At 39.8% G+C, this 25,555-nt stretch overlaps 2 protein-coding genes across 5 annotated transcripts; one reads left to right on the top strand and one right to left on the bottom strand.

Moving 5' to 3' along the window:
- Window positions 1-3,031: 3,031 nt before the first annotated feature.
- On the top strand, window positions 3,032-9,882 carry LOC135079279 (glutathione S-transferase 1-like). Of its 4 annotated transcripts, XM_063973894.1 has the most exons (7): window positions 3,032-3,188; window positions 3,377-3,451; window positions 3,770-3,934; window positions 4,558-4,616; window positions 5,000-5,147; window positions 5,573-5,766; window positions 9,282-9,882. In XM_063973894.1, the coding sequence occupies exons 3-7, from the start codon at window positions 3,794-3,796 to the stop codon at window positions 9,424-9,426; spliced, it is 687 nt and encodes a 228-aa protein (XP_063829964.1). In that variant the 5' UTR covers window positions 3,032-3,188; window positions 3,377-3,451; window positions 3,770-3,793; the 3' UTR covers window positions 9,427-9,882. The 4 variants fall into 4 exon arrangements, with proteins under 4 accessions (XP_063829964.1, XP_063829966.1, XP_063829965.1 ...); XM_063973896.1 differs by lacking the exon at window positions 3,377-3,451; XM_063973895.1 differs by lacking the exon at window positions 3,032-3,188 and having other exon boundaries at window positions 3,236-3,451.
- LOC135079284 (ubiquitin-conjugating enzyme E2 Q2) lies at window positions 9,874-25,103 on the bottom strand. The gene is made up of 8 exons (XM_063973901.1): window positions 24,828-25,103; window positions 23,654-23,770; window positions 23,112-23,212; window positions 19,321-19,456; window positions 17,250-17,421; window positions 12,258-12,449; window positions 10,802-11,029; window positions 9,874-10,233 (listed from the first exon to the last, which is right to left on the bottom strand). Exons 1-8 carry the CDS (start codon window positions 24,987-24,989, stop codon window positions 10,202-10,204), a joined length of 1,140 nt encoding a protein of 379 aa, XP_063829971.1. The 5' UTR covers window positions 24,990-25,103; the 3' UTR covers window positions 9,874-10,201.
- Window positions 25,104-25,555: the final 452 nt, after the last annotated feature.

Genomic DNA, 25,555 nt, shown 5'->3' with positions numbered 1-25,555 from the left:
TATGAGACAAAACCAATGAGTTAAAATTACATTTTAATAGTACCTACATACAATCGTCTTCACTCTTTAGAAGAGCACACTGACACAAATAAATAATAAAAAATTAGGTCAGTGGGTCAAATATAGGGGCAGCTGCACGTCACTGAAAGACGATTCTGTTTACTCGGCATCTGGGCTGGAGAACATGAATCCTTGCTTACAGATGCAGATGTAAATAGAGTTATAATTGAACAAATTTTACATGAAATGTTTAACAGAACTCAGTTAAAAGACACATACATGGAATACCAATAAGGTTGCGGAGGGAAAGCTACCTATTATAAACTAGCGGCCGCCCGCGACTTCGTTCGCGTGGACCTCGTTTTACCCCCGTTAGATATGATGTTTTACCTCATTTTACCCATGTTGATAGATGGCGTTTCACGGTTTCCCCCGAATGAATATTTACGAACGTCATACCGTAGTTTGTCCAGTGCTGTAGATTTTAACCAATGCCGATAGATGGCGCTTTTAGACACGTCTTATTTATTTATTGAAATTTATTTGCCACATATCGTCATAATTCTAATACTGTAAAGTTTCAACAAAATCCGTTCAGTAGTTTTTGCGTGAAAGAGTAACAAACATCCAGACATCCAGACATCATGACATCCAAACTTTCGCCTTTATATTATAAAGGCTACTAATATTATTAATATTAGTAGGATATTTCACAATCCAAACTAATATTTACTATTTAGCATTTACTTACAGTAAATATTAGTTTGGATCGTGAAATATTTAAAATAAAAAAAAGAATAAAACAAAATAGGGTTTCAAATTACCTATCTATAATCTAATATTATAAAGAGGTAAAGTTTGTGTGTTTGTATATTTGTTAAATTGTAAGGGGTAATCTCGGGATCTACTGAACTGATTTTAAAAAATCTTTCACTAATAGAAAGCCACATTATATCTGAGTGTAATAATAGGTTATATAAAAACCAAAAAATTCCACGCGGGCGAAGCGGCGGGCGGAAAGCTAGTTTATTTATAATTATGTAAGAGCATAATTATTAAAGTCGAAGTCAAACATTCTTTATTTGTGTGGACCTATATTAACGAGAGATTACAAGGCGTCAAATATTTCAAGAAAAAAATTAAAAACTATTATATGGCTAAATTTTGCTCTCATGGAGCCTTTACCTACTCTGACAAATTAAGACTTAGAGAAGAAACTAATAATAAAACTATTTAACTGTCCTGCAATGAAAAGCTTGATTGGGTACAACACCTCAAGTTATTTCAGAACTTGATTTCATTAAAAGACTCCGAATATCAAATCGCTTAGGTATCTAAAGTCAAACGATTCTGAAATGTCAAGTGGACTAATGAATAACCCATTAAGATAGTAGCGCCCTCCTGTCAATGATATACCTGGAACGATAGAGTTTTGAACAACTAATAAAAATGCTTTGTCCTAAATGACTGACGGATATCGTAGAGACCTGAAAGTTGGAAGGTGTGTTCTTTTTATGACGTAGACATCTCATAAGAAAAGATTTTCCGAAATGGGGTCATGAAATGAAGGGGGTGAAAAAAGGGGGCAAAGTTTGTATGGGACAAAGTGATTCCTTGGTTCAATCTACTTGAAATTTAGTTTAACAATACCTTAATATAATTCATGAAAGACGTGTGGAACGGGTAGAAAGTAATTTTGGCAGTCATTTTCTTCGAAGTTGATATCAATACTACTTAGTGCCTTTGATTTAATTACTTTTTATTTATACAAGTGTTTGAAAACTCCATTTCAGATTGTGTTCAATATCAAGTGAAATCTCAAATTGAAATGTCTCAATCTCAATGAGGAGACTCTGTATTTATTCCTAGAATTCCCCAAACACCGTCAAATTACCCTTTCGAATTCAAGACAGTGCAGTTTCCCATCAGTCTGCTTCGTAATGACTATAAACAAAGCTCAAAGTCAAACTCTAGGGACCTCTGCTTAAACTCCCATGAGTGCACAGAGGTACGCAGGTAACCGCGTGTGATGCTCATAGCAATTTTCGATAGGTACAGAACCCCGTACATACGTCATACATATTATAGAAAGAAAACACCCAGACCAAAACAAACAAATATGTTTCTGCAATTTTAGTATGATATTTTTATTTATTAATAAACAAAGAGACTGAACAAAATTGATGCGTACCTATACTGATTAATGTTATTAACCACATGCAAAGCTTCGTGAATTGCAACAACTATAATTAAATTTATTATCCAAGCTCTAAATAATCGCTACTAAGAGTAACTTATCATAAAAAAAAATCCAATCGCTCAAGCTCCCAAGGGCCTACCGATAGGTCGGGTGACGTAATCTTGAAATTCTTTAAGCCGGCGCAGCACTTCCAGAAGGTCGGGCGACGCCACGGCCACTTTGAACCGTGTTTACTTCTGCAGTTATATTTTATATTTATTCGATTCTAGAATAATATTCCCAAAAAGTCTGAAAGGTGTTTTAATTTGTATCACTTGGATATGATTTGTATTAGAAAGTGTTGTGAGTGTGACGCTTGAAGGGAAGGAAGTCAACCTAACCTAACCAACTGCGTATTTCTATACTGTGTAGCTGGAAATTGTGGCGGGAGCTCTTTGACGCGCTGTTTTCGGCGAAGAATTGCGCGCGCAGATTTTGACAGCGCGAAATACCTACTTTAGAAGAAATACCAAGCCTTAAACTAACGTATTGAATTTCAAAAGTCAGTAGGTAGGGGCGGCAAAAATTGAATGGCCTACTAGCGGCAAATTTGTAAATCCGCCACTGAAGGACCTACAACTACACCTAGCTATTTAATTGTAGTTTTAATGCCTTTTCGGTCAGTGGAGATCGAACTAGTTTTAGTTAGGTACCACTTTGGCATTTTATGGTTCTACGAGTATTATTTTACATCTCCAGAAAAACCGCCATCTGTGGTAAGAGTTACGAACTAAACCGGTACGTGGAACAACAAGCGCAAGATAAATCTTTATCTTCGCATAGCGTTAATTATCTTAGGTCAAAGTACTCTACAATCTAGCTAGTAGAATAATAACAGTGAAATCTTTCGTAAATTAATTCTATTTACGTACACTTGTTAAAAATTACAGTTTATTCACCTGCATGAGCCAGTTTGTTACAATTCATTGAAACCACATAGGAATTCAAGGTGAGAGTTACTGTTTATTTGAGGTTATGTGTTTGTTTTTTATCTAAGGTTCCTGTGTTTACGAAAAAGAAAGTCAGAGATAGGTTTTATTTAAGTTCATCATTATTTCAGATTATAATAGGTAGGTTTTTAACAGAATATTGTCTTAGAACGCCCAGACGCGCAACAATTTGATATTCGCATTACAGATTGACCTAATAGGAATCGATCCCGGGACTCCTAGAGTCACGGTGCCATCACGCAACACGCAACCAACTTAGTAGGTAGGTATGTAGTTGAAAAGTGTTTAAATTCACTAAGAGTTGATTTAAAAAGTGTGGAAACTCGTTATCCTGGGATTTGCTGTTATATTAGAACTTACTCGTCAGATTCGAAGTTAATCTGTACAAAACTAGCGTAATCGGGCTTTAGCTGTAGAATCTAGCTTAATTATTCTAATAAACTGTGCTTTTGTGAACCAAATAAACGATTTAAACAGACTGCAACCAAACGCCCTTATAGCTCAGAACTTTTTAGCCTAAATTCAACAAAAAACCGCGAATACCAAAGACAAAAAAAACTATTTTCTTCTTCTTCTTCAGTATAAAGAACAGACACAACTCACAATGAAGACCATATTGTACAAGACTGATCAGAGCCCTCCAGCCAGAGCTGTGAAGATGCTCGTTCATATCTTGGGACTAGATATAGAGCAAAGGGACCTCAACCCAATCTTGAGAGAGCAAGATACGCCGGAGTTGAGAAAGGTAAGATTTTTATAAACAATCAATACCATCCAGTTAAAAATCGAACCTACTGACTCCACAGAAATATATTTGCAACACCCTATATTATCACCCAGGCGATAAAATTGGAATAACCTTTTTGGCAGATTGGTTAGAACTGTGTTTTTCAACCTGTGGGTCGCGAAGCCTCTATAGGGGGGTCGCGAGGAAAACTACCTCAGTAAAAAAACAGTAAAGTTTTAAAGCTAGATTTATCCGAAGTCTAATTATGCAATTGCATAAATGTTGTACAGATTGAAGAATTCGGTCCCTACAACATCTTCGTAAAAGGCATGAAAAAAAGCGAACGGTCGGGGGGTCGCAAAAATGTTTTTCATGCTAGGGTGGTCGCGTCATGAAAAAGGTTGAAAAACACTGGGTTAGAATAAACAAAATTAAGTTACTTACCAAAACCTTACGTAGTGTGGGCAGGCCTCCCACTAGGTGGACCGACGATCTGGTGAAGGTCGCGGGTGGTGCCTTTATGCGGGCGGCTTTACCGGTCTTAGTGGAAATCCTTGGGGGAGGCCTTTGTCCAGCAGTGAGCGTCTTTCAGCTGAAACGAACTTATGAAAAGTTATGTAGCAATATATTCGTTTTTCCAGAAAAATCCTATGCGGACTGTACCATTCATAGATGAAGGAGATTTCGCTCTGAGTGACAGGTTAGTACCCTATTCTTCTCATTATAAATTAAGTAACTTTTAATTAATTATGAAGGTACTTACAGCTTATTTGATGCGTATTTCAAACTTCAATAGTATTTATGCTTGGTAGAGATGCAGTTGTGCAGAAACCTCAGCAGAAATCCAACCCAAGTGTAGTTCATAAACTTTTCTTTATGACTATTTTACCGTCACTAGAAAAAGTAAAATTATTTGCTGAATGGGTATGACATCGATTTCTCGTAAAATATAGTTCCTCGGGGTCAGAAGTCAGATTTAACGACTCTCCTATACTCGTAAACTCAAACTACGGAGCTAATAAAGTAATTTAAAATGTTTAATACATAATATTACCATTATTATTTATTTTAGTAATTTTTCAGCCATGCAATCGTAATTTATTTGCTGGACAAATATGGCGGGCCGGAGCACGAATATCTCTATCCTAAAGATAGAAGAAAACGGGCGACTGTCCATCAGAGGCTATTTTTCAACTGTGGCGTTTTGTTTCAACGGCTTAGAACTGTGATGGTAAGATGTTTCAATATTTTTCTTGTTTTCTCGTATCTGCGAGTTAGAAAAGTAAGATGTTTTTTCACAAACATCAATTTCTTATTCCCAGTTGCTACCGTCAATGTCACCTCGCCCGTATGTAAAAACATTACTATGAGGTCTCACAGTGCGCGTGGACGCACAGGGTGACGCACGAACCAGTCACAGAGCTCTATTCAACGTGTGCGTTCGATTTCTGCTTCACTAGCAAGCATCGTTTGTGAATACGGGCGTTAATTTACAAAAATGTCCCAATTCCCAGTCTCTCACAACTGGGAATAACCCCACAGATTGTAGTTGTTGATTGCCCAAATATGGCAAGTAAAAATACCTACTTTTGTGGTTCGACGAAAAACGAACGTCAACTACGTTCACAAAAAACAATCATCATACTTTGCTTCCAGGTGCCAACATACATGGGCCAAATGTCAGAGATGCCCAAAGAAGCGGTGTGGGGAATCAAGAACGCCTACTCCACCACGGAAGAGTATCTCTCCCAGACTACCTACCTTGCCGATGACGTCATGACAGTAGCTGACATCTGCGCATTCTCTACGCTATCTTCGCTGGATGGGCTGGTGCCGGTTGATGGGAAGAAGTAAGTTTTATCGGCTTTTGTAATAGAAAAAGGGTTTTAAAAAATGACCGGCAAACTTTTCTACCCATTAGATTACTTTTTAGTTGCATTTTTCTATGTACACACTCATTATGTGTGTGTGGTGTGTGTGTCAATAAAGTTTGTCTTTTTTATCTAAAACCACGATAGCACCTCAAGCCTTCACGGTAAAGAGTCATTCGGAATAAACAGATTTTGAATATTGATACATTTATTGTAGGACATTGTGCCGTGTGGGGACGGCCGTAAAAGAATACTTTTCCCCACCGCCCACAGGAGGCGTGTCGTAAGAGGCGACAAACTCCTGTAGCACCGGACGGGCAGCAGCGTCTGCGTGCGAAACCAAGTAAAAAACTGCGATCGCCAACCCGCCTGCCAAGCGTGGCGATTAGGGCAAAACCCTCCAAATGGTGGCACAAACAAAAAAACGGCCCCTAGTCCCCGGCGGCCCCACTATCCCGGACCACGGTAGCGGTCACGGTAACGGTGGGGCAAGGGGTGCGAAGAATCCCCGGGGGATGCCAAGCTACCAACACCGACGACCTCTGGCCCTGGCAACCTATAACGCTCGCACACTGCGTACAGACGTGAAGCTAATGGAACTCGAGGAAGAATTGAGCAGGTTACGGTGGGATATCGTAGGATTATGTGAAGTCCGAAGAGAGGGAGAGGACACCATAATTCTCAAATCCGGAAACCTGCTCTATAACCGGGAGGGCGACCAGCAGTCCCAGGGTGGTGTCGGGTTTATCGTCCACAAGTCCCTTGTCAACAACGTGGTCCAGATCGAGAGTGTTTCGGCGAGGGTAGCGTACCTGATACTCAGAATCACCAAACGGTATTCGCTGAAGGTCATACAGGTATACGCACCGACCACGGAACACCCCGACGACGAAGTGGAGACTATGTATGAGGATATTTCCAGAGCCATACATAGCTCCCGGTCCCATTTTACCGTTGTGATGGGGGACTTCAACGCGAGGCTAGGTAAACGAAGCGATAATGAGCCGAAAGTGGGGCAATTTGGGTATGGAGAGAGGAACGCACGTGGCCAACTGCTGGCTGGCTTTATGGAGAAGGAGGGCCTCTTTATGATGAACTCCTTCTTCAGAAAGCCAAAACAGCGAAAGTGGACATGGCTGCATCCCAATGGCGCTACAAAAAATGAGATAGACTTCATCTTGTCGACGAAGAAGCATATATTCAATGATGTCTCTGTGATCAATTCGGTCAAAACAGGAAGCGATCACCGAATGGTAAGAGGCACATTGAATATCAGACCCAAGCTCGAGAGATGTCGACTGATGAAGTCTACGCTCCGCCCAGCGCCCATCCAACTCCAAAACCCCGAAAGCTTTCAGTTCGAGTTGCAAAATCGTTTCGAATGCCTAGGAGACTGCGAAAATGTGGACGAATACAATGACAGGTTCGTGGAAATTGTCCAAACGACTGGGTCTAAGTTCTTTAAAACCCGTCGTTCAAAAGGAACCAAAAAGATCTCTGACCTCACCAATCAACTCATGGAAGAGAGACGGAACTTGGTTTTGCAGTCCTCTGAAGATGCTGCTCAGTATCGGCGCCTTAACAGACAGATCTCCAAGTCTTTGACTCGCGACCTACGCCAATTTAATACAGACCGTATTAAAGAGGCGATTGAGCGAAACAAAGGCTCTAAAGTGTTCGCAAGAGATCTGTCTGTTGGCCAAAGTCAACTGACCAAGCTGAAGACAGAGGATGGCAGAGCCATTTCGTCGGGGCCGGAGATATTGGAAGAGGTTGAGAAGTTCTACGGACAATTATACACGACTGTACGCGCACCTGTCACAAATCTAGCCGAAGACCCAAGAGCTAGACTGACCCGACACTATACCGAAGATATCCCGGACGTCAGTCTGTACGAGATTAGAATGGCTCTCAAACAGCTGAAGAACAACAAGGCACCGGGTGATGATGGAATCACGGCTGAGCTTTTGAAGGCAGGCGGAACGCCGGTACTAAGGGCTCTTCAGAAGCTGTTCAATTCCGTCATCCTCGAAGGAAAAACGCCTACGACATGGCACAGAAGTGTGGTGGTACTCTTCTTCAAAAAAGGTGACAAAACCTTGTTGAAGAATTATAGACCCATCTCACTTCTGAGCCATGTCTACAAGCTGTTTTCGAGAGTCATTACGAATCGTCTCGCTCGCAGGCTCGACGACTTCCAGCCTCCCGAACAAGCCGGTTTCCGAAAAGGCTTTAGTACCATAGACCACATACATACGCTAAGGCAGATTATACAGAAGACCGAGGAGTATAATCAACCACTTTGCCTGGCGTTTGTGGATTATGAAAAAGCCTTCGATTCGGTCGAGACCTGGGCAGTGCTACAGTCTCTCCAAAGGTGCCAAATTGACTATCGATATATCGAAGTGTTGAGGGGTTTGTACAAAAACGCCACAATGTCGGTCCGCCTCCAGGATCGGGACTCGAAACCTATCCAGTTGCAGCGAGGGGTAAGACAGGGAGACGTCATATCTCCAAAACTGTTTACCACCGCCCTGGAAGATGTCTTCAAGCTTCTGGACTGGAACGGATTTGGCATAAATATCAACGGCGAGTACATCACCCACCTTCGATTCGCGGACGATATCGTAGTCATGGCTGAGTCCTTGGAGGATCTAGGCACAATGCTCGATGGCCTCAGTAGAGCCTCTCAACAAGTGGGCCTCAGAATGAACATGGACAAGACAAAAATCATGTCTAATGTCCGTGTTGCACCCACTCCTCTGAAGGTTGGAGACTCTACACTCGAAGTTGTTGACAATTATGTATACCTGGGACAAACAGTCCAGTTAGGTAGGTCCAACTTCGAGAAAGAGGTCAATCGTCGAATCCAACTCGGATGGGCAGCGTTCGGGAAGCTTCGCCATATACTCACGTCCGAAATACCGCAGTGTCTTAAGTCGAAAGTATTTGACCAATGCGTGTTGCCAGTGATGGTATACGGATCTGAGACGTGGTCGCTTACTATGGGCCTCATAAGAAGGCTCAAGGTCACCCAAAGGGCGATGGAGCGGGCTATGCTCGGAGTTTCCCTGCGTGATCGAATCAGAAATGAGGAGATCCGCAGGAGAACCAAAGTAACCGACATAGCTCGCAGAATTGCTAAAATCAAGTGGCAGTGGGCGGGGCACATAGCTCGTAGAGACGATGGCCGTTGGGGCAGGAAAGTTCTCGAGTGGCGACCACGGGCTGGAAGACGTAGCGTGGGCAGGCCTCCTACTAGGTGGACCGACGATCTGGTAAAGGTCGCGGGAAGAGCCTGGATGCGGGCAGCGCAGGACCGTTCATTGTGGAAAACCTTGGGGGAGGCCTTTGTCCAGCAGTGGACGTCATTTGGCTGAAAAGAATTGTAGGACAATAAATAAATTCTATTTAGCCATAAACCATAAAAATGTAATTTCCGAAGAACTTATTTTTATAGTAATACTGTGTATAAAACTTAATACTTTTTTCAGGTACGCGAAACTGAAGCAATGGCTAAAAATAATGTATGCTAAAGACTTCAGCAAAATTGCGAACGAACCAGGGTGTAACGACTACGTGGCCTACCTTAAAATACTAATGGATCACAACAGACAGAACCAAAAATCAAAGCTATAGGATTGTCGTAAAATTATTTAATATCGAATTAACTTTAATGTACACGGCAATATATTACAAGGACTACCAAAGTATTCAAAACGGTGACAGATATATTTTTATACTACTAGCATACTATGTACTCGGTAAATGAATAAACATGCGCCGGGTTAGAGGGAAAACCTATCAATTTTCTGTATTTTATTTTAAAATATACCATTCAACTCTGCATTTGATTTCATATCTAAAGTCCGGTCGCCGAGCAGATAGAATTTCGTCCAATGACCATAAGCTAATAACGATGGGTAGCTTGGGGTCATTGGACGAAATTCTATGTGCTCGGCGACCGAACTATAGTGATAGTAAAATCAACAGATTTGTTTGGCCTAAATAATCGATTTTGCCTCTAACCCGGCGCGATACTGTAAATATTACACGACGATATTGAGGAGATTAAAAGACGGCAAATAAGAATCACAGGTTTTCTTTTATTTCCATAACTAAAAAGAAATGCAAAGAATTTTCCAACTTTACACTCCAGTAACGTCTAAGGCTACTCGTGGATAACTTTGTTTTTTTATGAGAAAATTAATGATTACAAAAAACGTTACACATTTAAACATTTCCTATAAGTCTTATGAAGTCTCTCGCGAGGTCGCGACCGCCCGCACTATCAGAACATTAATAGCACTTAACATTAAAGTACACATACATAGTCGAGATATCATCCACATAGTCCATTCAGTCGGCTTACACATAGACGGCGGAACCCGGCCCAGGGCGGGCGAGCCCGGCATTAGCCGTCCTCTTTCGGAGGTGTGAACCAGCCTGCAACACAATATTTTCAATTCAATCAATATGCCAAATCATCTTACAATATTCAAATATTTTTACTGGAGTCAACGAATAATGAACCATACAGTGTCTGTGATGCAAGATATTCTGCGTTTGTCCAAATACTTTTGAATCTATGGACCTGCAAGAAATGGTCCTAGATATTATGTAGCCTGTATTAAGTAACGCCCATTTAGGTGATTACAGCTTGGACCCTATCTATCACAAGTTGATATCGCTGCTAAGTCTAACACTTAGAGTTGTGAAACAAGGGGGCCTAGACAGCAATAAAACAATTTTAGATTCGAAATTGTTCCACGGAGCGAAGTAACCACATGTAAAAACGTCCTGGTGCAAACTACAATATCTGTTGTGGGCTGCAATTAATGCTGCAATGATAGTGCCAAAATCATCCAAAAGATTTCTGTCACGAAAACAATGACAAATCGTATGCCTCAGGTGAAAAACTTTGCCAAGAGCTACACGGGGCCTTTTTTTAGCTTTAAAATCATTTTGCCAAGTCTACGTATTATCAGATTTGAAGTAACTGAACTATACTGACCATTCTTCTCATGTATCTGCACGAGACATTTGAAGCTTTGCTGCGCGCGGGCAAGGCTATACTGGGACTGCGAGACGACCTTGGTCGCGCCGAACTGGATGCGTGCCTTGCCTTTCACCAGGGTTGCCGCGATCTGCATGATGACGGCTTCTACGGTGTACGCAGACGACCAGCCCTGCTTCGTCAGCAGTTCCATACATATCGCGCCGCCTACTAGCACGTAGCCTCCTGGGAAACACAAGTTTTTATGATTAATTAAGGTTTAGTGTTGCCGATCGATAGTCGACTATCGATAGTCTATCGATAGTCGACTATCGATAGTCTATCGATAGTTTATCGATAGCCAAACTATCGCAAGACTATCGATTGGCCTATCGATAGTATCGATAGTATCGACAGTATCGACAGTATCGATAGTATCGATAGCTTTTTATTCAAAAGCGACAATACTATCGATAGTATCGATACTATCGATAGTTTTTTCTTCACGAGCAACAATACTATCGATAGTATCGATAGTATTGCACATATTCAATAGTATTGCCTCGATTTGAGCTATCGATAGTATCGATACTATCGATAGGCCTATCGATGGAGAAGGCTTTTTCGAATGAAACAACGCTATTAAGGTTTTCTTAGCCTTAGGCTACGGTTTCCTATTAAACGCTATACGCGGCGTACGACGTCAGAGTTAAACGTTCTTATCGACGTCCATAGGCCGACGTCAATGTCTGAAAGAGACTACAACAGTACAATTCTATAGTAAGCATTGTGATACGCCTACGGCGTATAAAGAAGACCACAGCCTTAAGGCGAATTCACATGCCAGCCGCACGGTGAGATAAGTTGCATGCTTCTGTTTAGTATAAGACCATTTTTTAATGTGAGAAAAGGATTATTTGGAGCTTAGATTTCACAATATTTTACAATTTCAGGAGGAATTTCACAAGTGTGAGCGCTATTGTGAAATCAAAGTTACTACCTATTTAGTAAAATTGAAGTGTTTGTGAATGTGCTAAAAGTTAGCCAAAGCACTGCATGAATAGTAGAAGTTAGCCAACGTTAAATCACAGTTACTCCCTTGTCAATAAAACACATTTTTGACCAACCTGAGATAATGGGGTAGACGACGCGAACGAACGGCGGTTCAAACGGGTACGTCTCCTTGAACATGATATTGAGCAGGATGGAGTCTTTGCCCTCTCTCTCCTCGAGTTGTTGTAAAACTTTAGATAACGTAAAAACGGCCTTACTCCTATTACACAAAACACCTTTTTGACCAACCTGAGATAATGGGGTAGACGACGCGAACGAACGGAGTTCAAACGGGTACGTCTCCTTGAACATGATATTGAGCAGGATGGAGTCTTTGCCCTCTCTCTCCTTGAGTAGTAACAAGTGAGCTGACGTAAAAAAACAACTTAGCTCCCTTCAATAAAACACCTTTTTGACCAACCTGAGATAATGGGGTAGACGACGCGAACGAACGGCGGTTCAAACGGGTACGTCTCCTTGAACATGATATTGAGCAGGATGGAGTCTTTGCCCTCTCTCTCCTTGAGTAGAAGCAGGTCGTTGTGCAGCGGACTATCAGGGTCCACTGAACGCAGCCTGATGTTCCACTCGTATAGCGAGTCATTTACTAGTTCTGGAAGAAAAAAATCACACATTAGAAACAACGTTTACAAACGCATTTTTAGCTTTTCTAAAATTACAGTTGCAGAATTACCAGAGATATAGACTAATGCGCTGAGTTCGAAACTCAGTGTCGCATTAGAAATTCACACACACGAATCAAAATGTGTGCTCATTATCCACTGCGGTGTCGGTACTCAACGTTCGAATAATCTTTAGTACTACGCAAGCAATGTAAACTATTCACATTATGACGTCGCTGCTGTTATCATTGCTGTTACGAGCAATGTGTTCTGTTTTTGGGTATATTGCTGCGACACCGGCCCCGCCCCCTTGTCACATCTCCCTTTAGTTTCTGTGATCTGTGAGAATGACACTTATTCATCATCAGATCATTTAGCTCCTTTGTCAGGACTCATGAAGGATTTGGCTTTTACTCCCCAGGGCTTGAGGAGATCGGAAGTTCGCACATTTGTCCCTTAGATGCCTTTTTGAAATCCACAGGAAGAGTCTAAATAAATAATAGAATAGGAACACCATCAAATTAAATTAAAAGGCACACATTGCTCTTTATTTCCTTCATATTAAAGGTCAATGTCCGATTCTAACTGTCAATGACACGCGAAATCCTCGAATCAAACCACGCATCAACAAGCGCAGGGTTAGCGACCTGTCTGGTGTATAACGATTCAATATACGCCATCAAACTCGCTATCAATAACTACCGTTCAATACCTCTAACTAGCGCATATTTCAATAAGGGTGTTTTTGTGACGTCAAACGTGAACGAGACTTCTTAGGGCATAGTGCGAGTTTACATCAAACGTATTCGATATCGAGTGCGTAAAAAATTACATTAAATGTATGACGGATTGTACAGGGTCTCCCTAGCGGATACTTTCAAGAACTTAAATTTTCATAGATTTTTTGACGCACTCGAATCGAATACGTTTGATTTAAATTCACATTAACACTGCAGCACACGCGCCCCTTTTTTACACGAATACACGCGCGGCCTACTCTGGTAAGCCAATTTAAAATCACTGTAAATCAGTTTGTAAGCAATTTACGTATAGAATTACTATGTAAATGATAAAAGTGTTTATTATAGTTATTTTATAATCAAAGTTTATTTATACAGGGTGTTAGGTAAATGGGTATATGAGCCGACACTAGCCCATGTTAACATGGTCATATAAATGATTTGGTGAAGTCAGAAAATTGATATCTTCATTTTAATTATTTTAATTTTCATACAAATCGGATTTTATAAAATTTATTTTGTATGAAAATTAAAAAAATTAAAATGATGATATTAAATTTCTGACTTCACCATACCATTTATATGGCCATGTTAACATGGGCTAGTGTCGGCTCATATACCCATTTACCTAACACCCTGTATAACTATTTGGGAAACAACATTATAAACAGATTTAAAAGTTGTACATTTTTTGGACCAAAATTGCACTCTGAGACCAATGTTAACAAAAAACAATTGACTGAAAAATATAATTTGTTTTTTATCTTTCATAGTATTCAAGACTTTCTACTGCCTGGTACACGGGCTAAATCCATTTGTTGCAAGTCTTTCATAATTTTTTTGTCGAGTGATTTCGGGTTTTTGAGTAGACCCGCAGTTTTGACGGCCAATTTTAGAAAAGTGCGCAGACACTAGCGACCCAAACTTTACTGGCTTACTGACAAATTTTGTAAACGAGGCTTTCCTGGAATGCCAGCTCTCTGGCGCAAGTTTTCAAAAAGTTATAGCGTAAAGTGTTACCCTGGTCTACTATAGTAGTCCGCGCGTGTACTCTAGTGTTAAGCCCCTAGATGCTCTGATGCTTCAAACGTTTATGCTGTTACGTCATATATCACCCCTCCCGTGCCGTTCCTATATCTCAGGATACTCAGTTATGTGCTAAACACAGGTCTAGCTTAAGGCTTGGTATTTCTTCTAAAGTAGGTATTTCGCGCTGTCAAAATCTGCGCGCGCAATTCTTCGCCGAAAACAGCGCGTCAAAGAGCTCCCGCCACAATTTCCAGCTACACAGTATAGAAATACGCAGTTGGTTAGGTTAGGTTGACTTCCTTCCCTTCAAGCGTCACACTCACAATTCGAAAGGGTAATTTGACGGTGTTTGGGGAATTCTAGGAATAAATACAGAGTCTCCTCATTGAGATTGAGACATTTCAATTTGAGATTTCACTTGACATTGAACACAATCTGAAATGGATTTTTCAAACACTTGTAAAAATAAAAAGTAATTAAATCAAAGGCACTAAGTAGTATTGATATCAACTTCGAAGAAAATGACTGCCAAAATTACTTTCTACTCGTTCCACACGTCTTTCATGAATTATATTAAGGTATTGTTAAACTAAATTTCAAGTAGATTGAGCCAAGGAATCACTTTGTCCCATACAAACTTTGCCCCCTTTTTTCACCCCCTTCATTTCATGACCCCATTTCGGAAAATCTTTTCTTATGAGATGCCTACGTCATAAAAAGAACACACCTTCCAACTTTCAGGTCTCTACGATATCCGTCAGTCATTTAGGACAAAGCATTTTTATTAGTTGTTCAAAACTCTATCGTTCCAGGTATGTCATTGACAGGAGGGCGCTACTATCTTAATGGGTTATTCATTAGTCAACTTGACATTTCAGAATCGTTTGACTTTAGATACCTAAGCGATTTGATATTCGGAGTCTTTTAATGAAATCAAGTTCTGAAATAACTTGAGGTGTTGTACCCGATCAAGCTTTTCATTGCAGGACAGTTAAATAGTTTTATTATTAGTTTCTTCTCTAAGTCTTAATTTGTCAGAGTAGGTAAAGGCTCCATGAGAGCAAAATTTAGCTTTATAATAGTTTTTAATTTTTTTCTTGAAATATTTGACGCCTTGTAATCTCTTGTAATCTCTCGTTAATATAGGTCCACACAAATAAAGAATGTTTGACTTCGACTTTAATAATTATGCTCTTACATAATTATAAATAAACTAGCTTTCCGCCCGCCGCTTCGCCCGCGTGGAATTTTTTGGTTTTTATATAACCTATTACACTCAGATATAATGTGGCTTTCTATTGGTGAAAGATTTTTTGAAATCAGTTCAGTAGATCCCGAGATTACCCCTTACAATTTAACAAAATAATATACAAACACACAAACTTTACCTCTTTATAATATTAGATTATAGATAGGTAATTTGAAACCCTATTTTGTTTTATTCTTTTTTTTATTTTGAATATTTCACGATCCAAACTAATATTTACTGTAAGTAAATGCTAAATAGTAAATATTAGTTTGGATTGTGAAATATCCTACTAATATTATAAAGGCGAAAGTTTGGATGTCTGGATGTCATGATGTCTGGATGTTTGTTACTCTTTCACGCAAAAACTACTGAACGGATTTTGTTGAAACTTTACAGTATTATTGTTTATAACCCAGATTAACATTATGACGATATGTGGCAAATAAATTTCAATAAATAAATAAGACGTGTCTAAAAGCGCCATCTATCGTCATTGGTTAAAATCTACAGCACTGGACAAACTACGGTATGACGTTCGTAAATATTCATTCGGGGGAAACCGTGAAACGCCATCTATCAACATGGGTAAAATGAGGTAAAACATCATATCTAACGGGGGTAAAACGAGGCCCACGTGAACGAAGTCGCGGGCGGCCGCTAGTTTATAATAGGTAGCTTTCCCTCCGCAACCTTATTGGTATTCCATGTATGTGTCTTTTAACTGAGTTCTGTTAAACATTTCATGTAAAATTTGTCCAATTATAACTCTATTTACATCTGCATCTGTAAGCAAGGATTCATGTTCTCCAGCCCAGATGCCGAGTAAACAGAATCGTCTTTCAGTGACGTGCAGCTGCCCCTATATTTGACCCACTGACCTAATTTTTTATTATTTATTTGTGTCAGTGTGCTCTTCTAAAGTGAAGACGATTGTATGTAGGTACTATTAAAATGTAATTTTAACTCATTGGTTTTGTCTCATATTTGAGGAATGTATCATGAGTAGAGTCTTAGTTTAAAAGGATGCCAACGATTTAAATTTCAATAGGTAGACAAAATTCAGAATTCTTAATTATCAAAAATTTTAGCTTTCTCCAGTAACACTGGTATTATTATACTGTGACTCATCAAAGTCATCATTGTCAAAAATATTGACAAATCGAGAACTGTCACGGCCAAAAAACTGGCACGCGTCCGTCCTCCGTAAGCGCCACCGCGCGACTGATTGAGATTGTCGAAGCCGTCATGGGCGATTTTTTCCACATTTTTTAACATAGTAACTAAATAAGACGCAATATAAAAATTTCATCCGTTAAAAGCCCTCAAGTTATTTCTGAACTTTAGTTTAGTAAAAGATTCAGAATCTCAAATCGCTTATTTTAAAAATAAAACCATAATTAGAAAACGAATAGAGGTAACTTTGGGAATTTATTCTATCGAGTCAACTTCATCAAATCGTGTTTCCATCCGTTAATAGCCCTAGAAAATATCCTCAACTATGCCCAAAAAAAATCTTAGCCTTTTATTTTACTGTTTAGTACCTCAAAAATGAAAAATGAAAACCTCATTTTCGCCATTTTCTCTGTTACCCGGCCTTAAGTAAAGTACAGACCATAGGCCCCGGTTACTAACAAGGCCTGAGCGAAGCGGTGAAATGTTTTGAATAACCAATCAGATTTCATTCTGTCAATTTCATTCAATCTGAATGAAATCTCCACTCCGCCTGGAAACCGGCGCTTAGAATAAGGATAAAGCTGTCAAAAACCACTCACCAATAGAGTACATGTTATTCTTGAAGGAATGAGAGCGGTATATGTCTCGGAGCTCCTTCATGAGTCTATCAGTCGCCTGCAGGCTGCCAGATACACTGCCTGACAGATAATCCTGCCGCTGGTTTTGCCGGAGTCGTTCTAATGTCGCTAAATGTTCCGTCTCCATGTCATCCTGGAATTTAAACGTACATTTAAATAAACAGTTGTATTTAGAGACAAAACAATGAGAATACAGAGTTCATTTAAATAAGATTTCATTATCTAAATTGATCCGGCCGGCAATGCTCGGGTAATGAGTTCTGTATTGTTAATTTATACTACAGAGCGCCACAGCAAGTGAATTTATTTTAATCTTTTAAAGTTGTGCAGACAAAGTAATGAGAAAATTTAAGTTACTTTCGCAACAGTGAAAGACGCCATTGAATAAAATAATAGTATCATTTTGCTTTGCATTGACTGCTTTAAAGTCTTTTTATGGGATATGTTTATGACGAATACCATCAGAATTGGATTGAATTCCGCGTCAGATACATTTCTAAGCATCTTAGGCAAATAATTTACGCCATAACATTCCACTTAGCTCTCGCAATAAAGATTATCCATTGTCTAGTCGACATGAGACAATATATAGATCTAAGTAACTTGTAGGTGGAATATTTTGAAGACAAATATTTTAGTATACTGCACGGTTCTATTTTTAACAGTATACAGTATACACTGTATTTATGAATAAGGAAAATCTGTAATTAGCAATACTAATTTTAAGTACTTGATAAGGGTATGCATTAGTATTACGCAGTTGTTTTTATAAATAAATAAAATCAAAGTCTATCTCTAAGCCTAGGCCACCGACTTTTTGTCGGCCGATTGTTGGATCGGGCTATTAATCAGTATGAACATGTATGTAAGTGCGTACATTACACCGATTTAGTATCGGCCGATTCTTCAGACAAATTAGAATCGGGCCCAACTATCGGCCAGCTAAAAGTCGGCGGTCTGCGCCTAGGCTTTTAAACCTACATAAATGAAACAAAAGTATAGTAGACTATAGCTAAGCGTTCACTTGTCGGTATCGTACGCAACGGACGCATCGTACAAAACACATCGTATCGGATGTGCGATGCGTATGATGCGGACAGGTGGACGCACTTATATGAGTTTCTATATAAATAATACTACGATCCGTTGCGTGCGATACGTCCGATGCGTACGATACCGACATGTGGACGCTAGCCTTAAGAGCTAGTGAACGCCAGACCTACGTCATTTTGTAAAAGCTGAGAGTTTGTCAGCGTATGCTCCCAATATAGGTTAGACTGTTGATGCATCATGAAGTTTGGGTCATCGTGGCTTGGTCAACTACCCTCAAAAATTGTCTGGCAAGGAGTTGGATCTGTCAAGACTGGATTTGGACTGGATATGCGGTGTTCCACTTCTGCGAGGAGGTCATGTCGCAGAAAGAAGCGGCGAAGAGGGAGCGAGAGGCCTCGCCTGACGCTCCACCGAACCGACGCCGACGTCCAGGACACCGCAGGAGACACTAGGTACCATCTCTTAACGGTCCTCGGCCACTAGACACGGGGGTGTATGGTGGCCGCTAAAGGAGGATCCGTGGCGGCGGCGCGCGTATGTGTTCACGCGCACCGTTAGCGAAGAACAGGGGAGGTACTACTCCCCTGAAGCCAGTCGTCGCTTGTTCTATCGGAGCGAGCCACAGTCTGGGGCGGAGCCGCGAAAGAATGTCTAGGCCAAGGCTGCTCAACTCCAGGCCCGCGGGCCACAGTGTGGCCCCCAAAAGAATTATAAGTGGCCCGCGCATGTACAGTTTGAAAAAAAAACGCACCAAATAAAAAATCCCGCCGAGCACAGTACAAACTTTAAGATCTCTCTGAAGTTAGCTGTCAAAAATGTAGGTGGCCCGTCGTTAACGACTGAATCTACCGTTTGGCCCGACTCTTCAAAAGGTTGAGCAGCCTTGGTCTAGGCCGACTAGCTCGGAAAATAACTCGCAGTTCCGTCCCAAAGACTTTGGGAGGACACCGTCAGGTGGATCTGGACTGGATCATCTTACCTTGTTGCTGCGGCCGGCGTCGTCAACCATCTCTAAAGGCAGGTCGTCCTCTCCCTCGGACTCGTCTTCCTCTGCCGCCATTTCTTCGTCCTCCTCTGTGCCGGATTCCGCGCCGTTGGACGTCACGCTGGGGACTCTAGAAGAGTGGACAGGAGAATAAGAATGCGTTTCCACCAGAGATGTGAATAGAATTAATTACCGAGGCGAGGTAAATGTAAGCGATTGTATTGGTTCTTTACAAACACATCCCACGCTACGCATCCTCGCACATCTCTGGCGGAAACGCAGCCTAAGTGAGAAGCCACACGGTGTGGTGCGACGCCGCACCGCAAATATTTGGCCGCATCACTGTACACATGTAGAATAGAATATCTTTATTCAGCATTTAACATTTAGGTGCATACATGTACAGAGGTTTTTAACATTATTGAGCCATGCTGAAAAGGCGCCCAGAAAAATCGTAACATGACACAGGTCGTCAAGTCACGAAGCTGGTTTTCAGCGGGTACCAACGCACCAACGGGTTACATAATACTTATTTAATTAGTTAATGTGGTATGCGGCGCCGCAATACGGCACCGTCTCGCTCAATCGAAGTGCGGTGTGCCTGCGGTGCGGCGCCGGATCGCATCATCTGGCATTATCATTGATTTTTATATGCAAGACCCCGCAGCGACATCGCTCCGGCGCCGCGCCGCGACCGCACCGCACCGTGTGGCTTCTCCCTAAGGCCTGGTTCAGACACAGCGATGATCGCGCGGTCACCGATTGCGATCAATTTAATACATGTTTTTATTGTCAAGGTATTATTGAAGCAAATTAGCATCAAGTAGTAGTTGTAATGTACACTCGCGAGCAAAAATATGGAATCACCCTATTCGTTTCGAGCGATCACAAAAACTAAATGACTAATAGAAGACAAATAAAAATGGTACCATTTTAAAGGCAATATTATAAACTTTAAATTGATACCACAGATACATACATAGTCATTCAGTTCATAAGATCCCTCGGAACAAAACACAAGGACCCCCTTGGAATACATATACATCATACTTTTGCTCGTAAGTATAGAAACAACGCCACAACAAGGTAGTAACCTAATCACTGTGGCATCTTGTTGTTGTAATAAGAACGATGTTGCAACATACATATTTATGTCTGCTGTACTATCGCTATACATACATGTGCAACGCTTCAATGGCGCCCTATGTCAAAAAGATGCCCTTGAGTAAACTTGAGCAAAAACATTTGTTTACATGTTGCGGAAAACTACGTTCGTAAAACAATGCAAATACAGATGGTAGATTTGCTTATTTGTGCACATTTTAAAGATTGGGGTTAACCACGTCAAATTATAGTGTGCGTAATACACTCAACATCAAATAAACCGCACCTTCCGCGAAGCGAACTTTAAAGATTTTCTTCTGACACAATTATGGTACCCCAAAAATATTGGTGTTATTTGAAAGCCCAATAAATATCCTTAAAGAAAAATACATTTCATTTCTAAATAAATGATTAACATATACCATAAATGTGACTTGAAAATAGACCTCACTTTGGGCTCATCTCTGGGATCAATTAGACTAATTTTTATGGTTATAAAACCAAATAAAGATCTCACGTGTCCTCTTTAACAGAAGGATAGCGAATAATCCCAACTTAACAGTTTTATAGTCATAAAAAATGGCTATAGCGTAACTACCTATTTTTTGAAGAAGTGACTCTGGCTCCTTGTAACGACACATTTTTGGGGTAAAAACCTTTCCTTTAATGAAATGAAGTTTAGAAATAGGCTTTCAAATGGTACCAATGTTGGTGGGAAGTGGGGATGCATACGTTTGAAAGTGCTTGTCGCGGGAGGTGCGATTTATTTGATGCCGAGTGTAGTATTATGTCAATGTCACCCCTCCCGTGCCGCTCCCATACCTCAAGCACTGACTGAGTTAAACTTTAGACCAGGGTTTCCCAAAATATGGGTCGCGACCGAACATTGAGTGGGCCCTGCCTGTAGAACGACACACCACCCTACCGATCCAACCACTGGGCAGCGGGCGAAATGTCCTATAGGTGGGTCCCGAGTTTGGGAACTTATATTAGATGAGTCGTAGCCCAGACAACTTTGGGAACCACTGTTCTAGACCTATAATATGTTTTGATTTACTGCCAGGCTTTGCCATAAGTTTTTAATACACTTCGAGCTAAGGGCGTGTATAGGGGAGCGGTCGGGCTCTATAAGAATGGACACCGTGTCACGCATGATATACAGCCCATTGCACTTTGTATTCTAATCATGCACAAGCAGACTGTACTTTAATGAAATATATGAGCTGATATCCAATGACTGATTTATCACCAGTGTATGCTTTATTGGATAAGATTGCTGTCGAATCGATTTATTTTGGGAATTCATAGAAGAACTAGGTATAGGAGCTTTTCTAGCAATAATAGAAATAATTAGAAAAATACAAGAAGACCTTGCTATAATTTGGCATAAATTGCTGGAAGTCAATTATTATTGCATATGCTGTTTATTTTATCTTACGCGTGTAGTTTGGATGTGCATCGCATTTTCTCACGTCATGTGAGACACTATTATTATAAGACGACACAAATAATTGCTTATTTGACACTAAGAAGTAATTCAAATGACACTGATTGCAGTAAGACCTAGTTCTTTATTGGGATGCAATTCTGATCATCAACTAAACTGCTTGCAACTCAAATGTATTGCATACAAACAATCAATAAGCTCGACAATGTTGTACGATATCATTTTATTACGACTGCCGGTTTGACGATCCGCGTACCGAAGTTATGAATAACGACAACAGCTAAGGTTACGGATTCGAATCTCACTGGTGGAATTTTTTATTGAAATCGAGCTTTAGTACATAGTTACTTCATTGCAAACCCTACTGAATTTGAGTGTGATTGTTGGAAACATTTCTTGACTTATTTATAACCGTGTGCCTCTATTATTCACATACAAATGAGCAATAAAAGCAAAATGGACCGACAACCTCATAAAGGTAGCAGGAAGGCGCTGGATGCAGGCCGCTGCCAACTTGTCATCGTGGAAGTCATTGGGGGAGGCCTATGTTCAGCAGTGGACGTCCTATGGCTGAAATGATGATGATGATGAGCAATTTTTTTTCCCATAAGATAATTTATAGTTTTTAATTTTTAAGACATTGTGATATAAACTGTAACACTGGAATCAATTTCTATAGCATGTCACATTCTGGCTCAATCATTATATGATATGCTTGATTACTCGATGGCATTTAATCTTCCATCTTGTGTAAAATACTTTGTAGAGGCTTTGTCCTTTGCAATGAGCAGTTTAATGACATTCTTATCAACGTCTCACAACCGCCAGACCCTACAAGATATGAATGTTGATAAACAATGTTAGAACTACCTACTAAGTCTGCTTAGGATTGCAGCATTTTAAAATTTAGACTTAAAGACTCCTAGTAGGATAGAAAACTAAAGAAAATAATGGGTCCTAGAAGACTTAGAATTGTAGCACTTAAAACCTGTCAAACCAAATCATTTAATCACTATTTAAGCCCTTTCCAGGGCTCTTATACGTTATACATTTCAGGACAGGCTGGTGCCTAGATTCTTCTATTTAGCTAACATGACTCAGTCAACTATCTTGTGGGTTATAACAACTAAGTAGGTAGATATTGCACATGGGAAAGGAGATAATGTGTAGACAATCTAACAAAGACGAATAAAATAAGTGAGCGGTGTAAGAAGCAATATTATAGAAATTATACCTTTGTTGTGGGGCAGGGTGTAGCGGTAGCGACAAGGAGTCTAAGTCCGGGGGCTCAGGTACACCGTGTAACTTGCATAGCTCCCTCAACAATATTCCAACCTATAATTAATAACAATGACTTTAATGAAAGTAGGTAATACTTATTATTATTGATTTGTATGTAGTTCATAGATAAATACAACAATAACATTCTTGATTGTATTAATCTTATTACACTATACTTTCAATTAAAGACAATGCACTCTTGAAATCACAGTTCATAAGTACAGATAACGTAAATTAGGTTCAGTGTCTGGTAATTGTAATATGAGTACAATCAGATACTGAAATTATAACATCTGATTTTGTAAAATTTGTTTTTCTTCATTACTCATTTGACGTTAAAAAATACTTTTTATGTGCACTGTAAAAGTGGAGCATCTTTACAAAAGCTTTCATAAGATTTTTAAGAATTACATCATCTTGAATGTTCTCAGCACTGAAAATAAGGTCCATAATGCTTTTAAAATATGTAAACCGTTACAGAATGGAATGCTTTACCTGATTTATGACGTGATTGTCCCTGCCTTGTGTGTTAGTGAGAATCTGCACTGCGTTTGTCACAATGGGGTCTTCGCTATCGGCGAACCATACTGGCGGTGTGTTTGGGTATGTCTCCTATGAGAACAATATAAAAAATAACACTCAAATGATAAAATCTAAAATTCTAAACTAAGTCATAATGCCAGGTAAAAAAAAGGATTCACTCATCATGTGTTGTTTCTGAAATAATCTAGAAATCTTGAATCATCTACTGATTTACAGTTAATCCTGGAATCTTAGTCACTTTTAGAAAATGATACAGTCATCATATTACACTTCCATTCATTGAGAACATTTTAACTTGTCTAATAGTAATCTATTTAGTATCTTCTTAGATTGGCATGGTTAGTTTAAATAAAAATAATAAAGTTTAATTTAATATTTAAAAATCTAAATGAAATCACTCAAAACCAAATTGGAACTAGTAACGGTTTGCTAATTAACAAGATTCACATTAGAAAAAAATGTTAGTTGAACACAGGTAGATACTAAATAATCAATATAGTAAACAAACATGATTAGTAATGTGTTTACATAAATATTTGATTACATTACTAAGCATTGAATTGCATGGATCAGTTCCAAGAAAGCCAATACCAGACTTTGTCACTGTTTGACAAAAAATGCAGTGTTGGGGGACCATCAAAATGTCTACACAACAAAAAACAGGTAGATGATGACTAAGTTGCGTCTTTGTCCCAAAAACGCGGTCGCATACCGTTATCCAAACAAAACAGATGTTAGTCAGTACAAAACATAGCTGTAATGCGGCGAATACCCCAGATTCGCCAATACGAAACATAATGATCGATTGAATTCGTGTGTGCCTTGTATGCGTAAATTATAATGATAACAGATGGTCTAGTATTGACGTTTACATTCAATGCAGTTTTACATCGATTGCAGTTTTCATAAATGCAAACTTGTTTATCTACCATTCCTTTAGCTATAAACGAGCAGAGTGCATACCTAGCTGAACAGGGAAAAGAAAATTAACTTCCGTAAACCTCTATTGACAGCCCTGCCCTCATAAACAACGACCCTTTGTCCCACCTAAAGATAATCAATAAACATACCCTTGTGATAGAAAATTATGATATATCTCTGTTTTAAAGTAATAAATGGTACTTACAGTAATATTTGCATGAATTTCATATTTCTTTCCATTTCTGCCAACGAATCTGCAGGTCAGTTCGTCGACACTAGCAGACATTATCTGAAACCGTTCATGATTTTTTGGAAACACTTGTTCTAAAGTCTTGATTTCTAGCTTAAGTGTATTTAAGCAAGCCATTAGTGTACAAAAAACACTAATTCTAAACTAAATAACAGTTATCCACGTTAAAATACATGGGCTTAATTTTTACGTTCACTGCACGACCAAGCAAAATGGCGGAACGCAATGGCGGAAATTATTTTAATGATTTCTGACAACTTGCATAGAGGGCGCTATTAGCTTATTTTTTTTAATTAAATTTATAAAGGACTACGCACACTCACTTACTACTTTAAAAAGGGATCGTAAACTGTAAGCCTAGGCGCAGACCACCGATTTTTTGTCAACCGATAGTTTAGTCGGACAGTTAATCAGTATGGATGGGCATGTATGAAAGTGCGCACATTACTGATTGATTCTTCATACAAATTACCAACTAAAAATCGGTGGACTGCGCATAGTCGAGCGAGACTCAGTTCAGTCTTCTTGGAATAGCAAGTTAATAACGCCTATACATTATGTATAGCCTCGCCTAGGAATAAGTTTATGCCGGCCGGCTATACACTCGTCCAGGACTGGGTTTAGGGGAGGGCAACCGAGGCAACAGCCCCTGGGTCTTAGCCGGTGCGCCAGACGAAAGTCGA

The sequence above is a fragment of the Ostrinia nubilalis genome, chromosome 16, assembly GCF_963855985.1.
Source record: "Ostrinia nubilalis chromosome 16, ilOstNubi1.1, whole genome shotgun sequence".
Classification (NCBI taxonomy): Eukaryota; Metazoa; Arthropoda; class Insecta; order Lepidoptera; family Crambidae; genus Ostrinia; species Ostrinia nubilalis.
Note: the sequence above shows the minus strand (reverse complement) of the source record. Positions and strands in the feature narration are given on the sequence as shown.

Excerpts from the sequence above, each read along its gene's own strand:
- LOC135079279 (XM_063973896.1), top strand. The coding sequence starts at position 3,794 with ATGAAGACCATATTGTACAAGACTGATCAGAGCCCTCCAGCCAGAGCT. Across the intron at positions 3,935-4,557 it reads ATACGCCGGAGTTGAGAAAG|AAAAATCCTATGCGGACTGT; the intron begins GTAAGATTTTTA and ends TCGTTTTTCCAG. Across the intron at positions 5,767-9,281 it reads GTGCCGGTTGATGGGAAGAA|GTACGCGAAACTGAAGCAAT; the intron begins GTAAGTTTTATC and ends TACTTTTTTCAG.
- LOC135079284 (XM_063973901.1), bottom strand. The coding sequence starts at position 24,989 with ATGGCTTGCTTAAATACACTTAAGCTAGAAATCAAGACTTTAGAACAA. Across the intron at positions 19,457-23,111 it reads CACCCTGCCCCACAACAAAG|AGTCCCCAGCGTGACGTCCA; the intron begins GTATAATTTCTA and ends CCACTCTTCTAG. Across the intron at positions 12,450-17,249 it reads GAATAACATGTACTCTATTG|AACTAGTAAATGACTCGCTA; the intron begins GTGAGTGGTTTT and ends TTTTTCTTCCAG.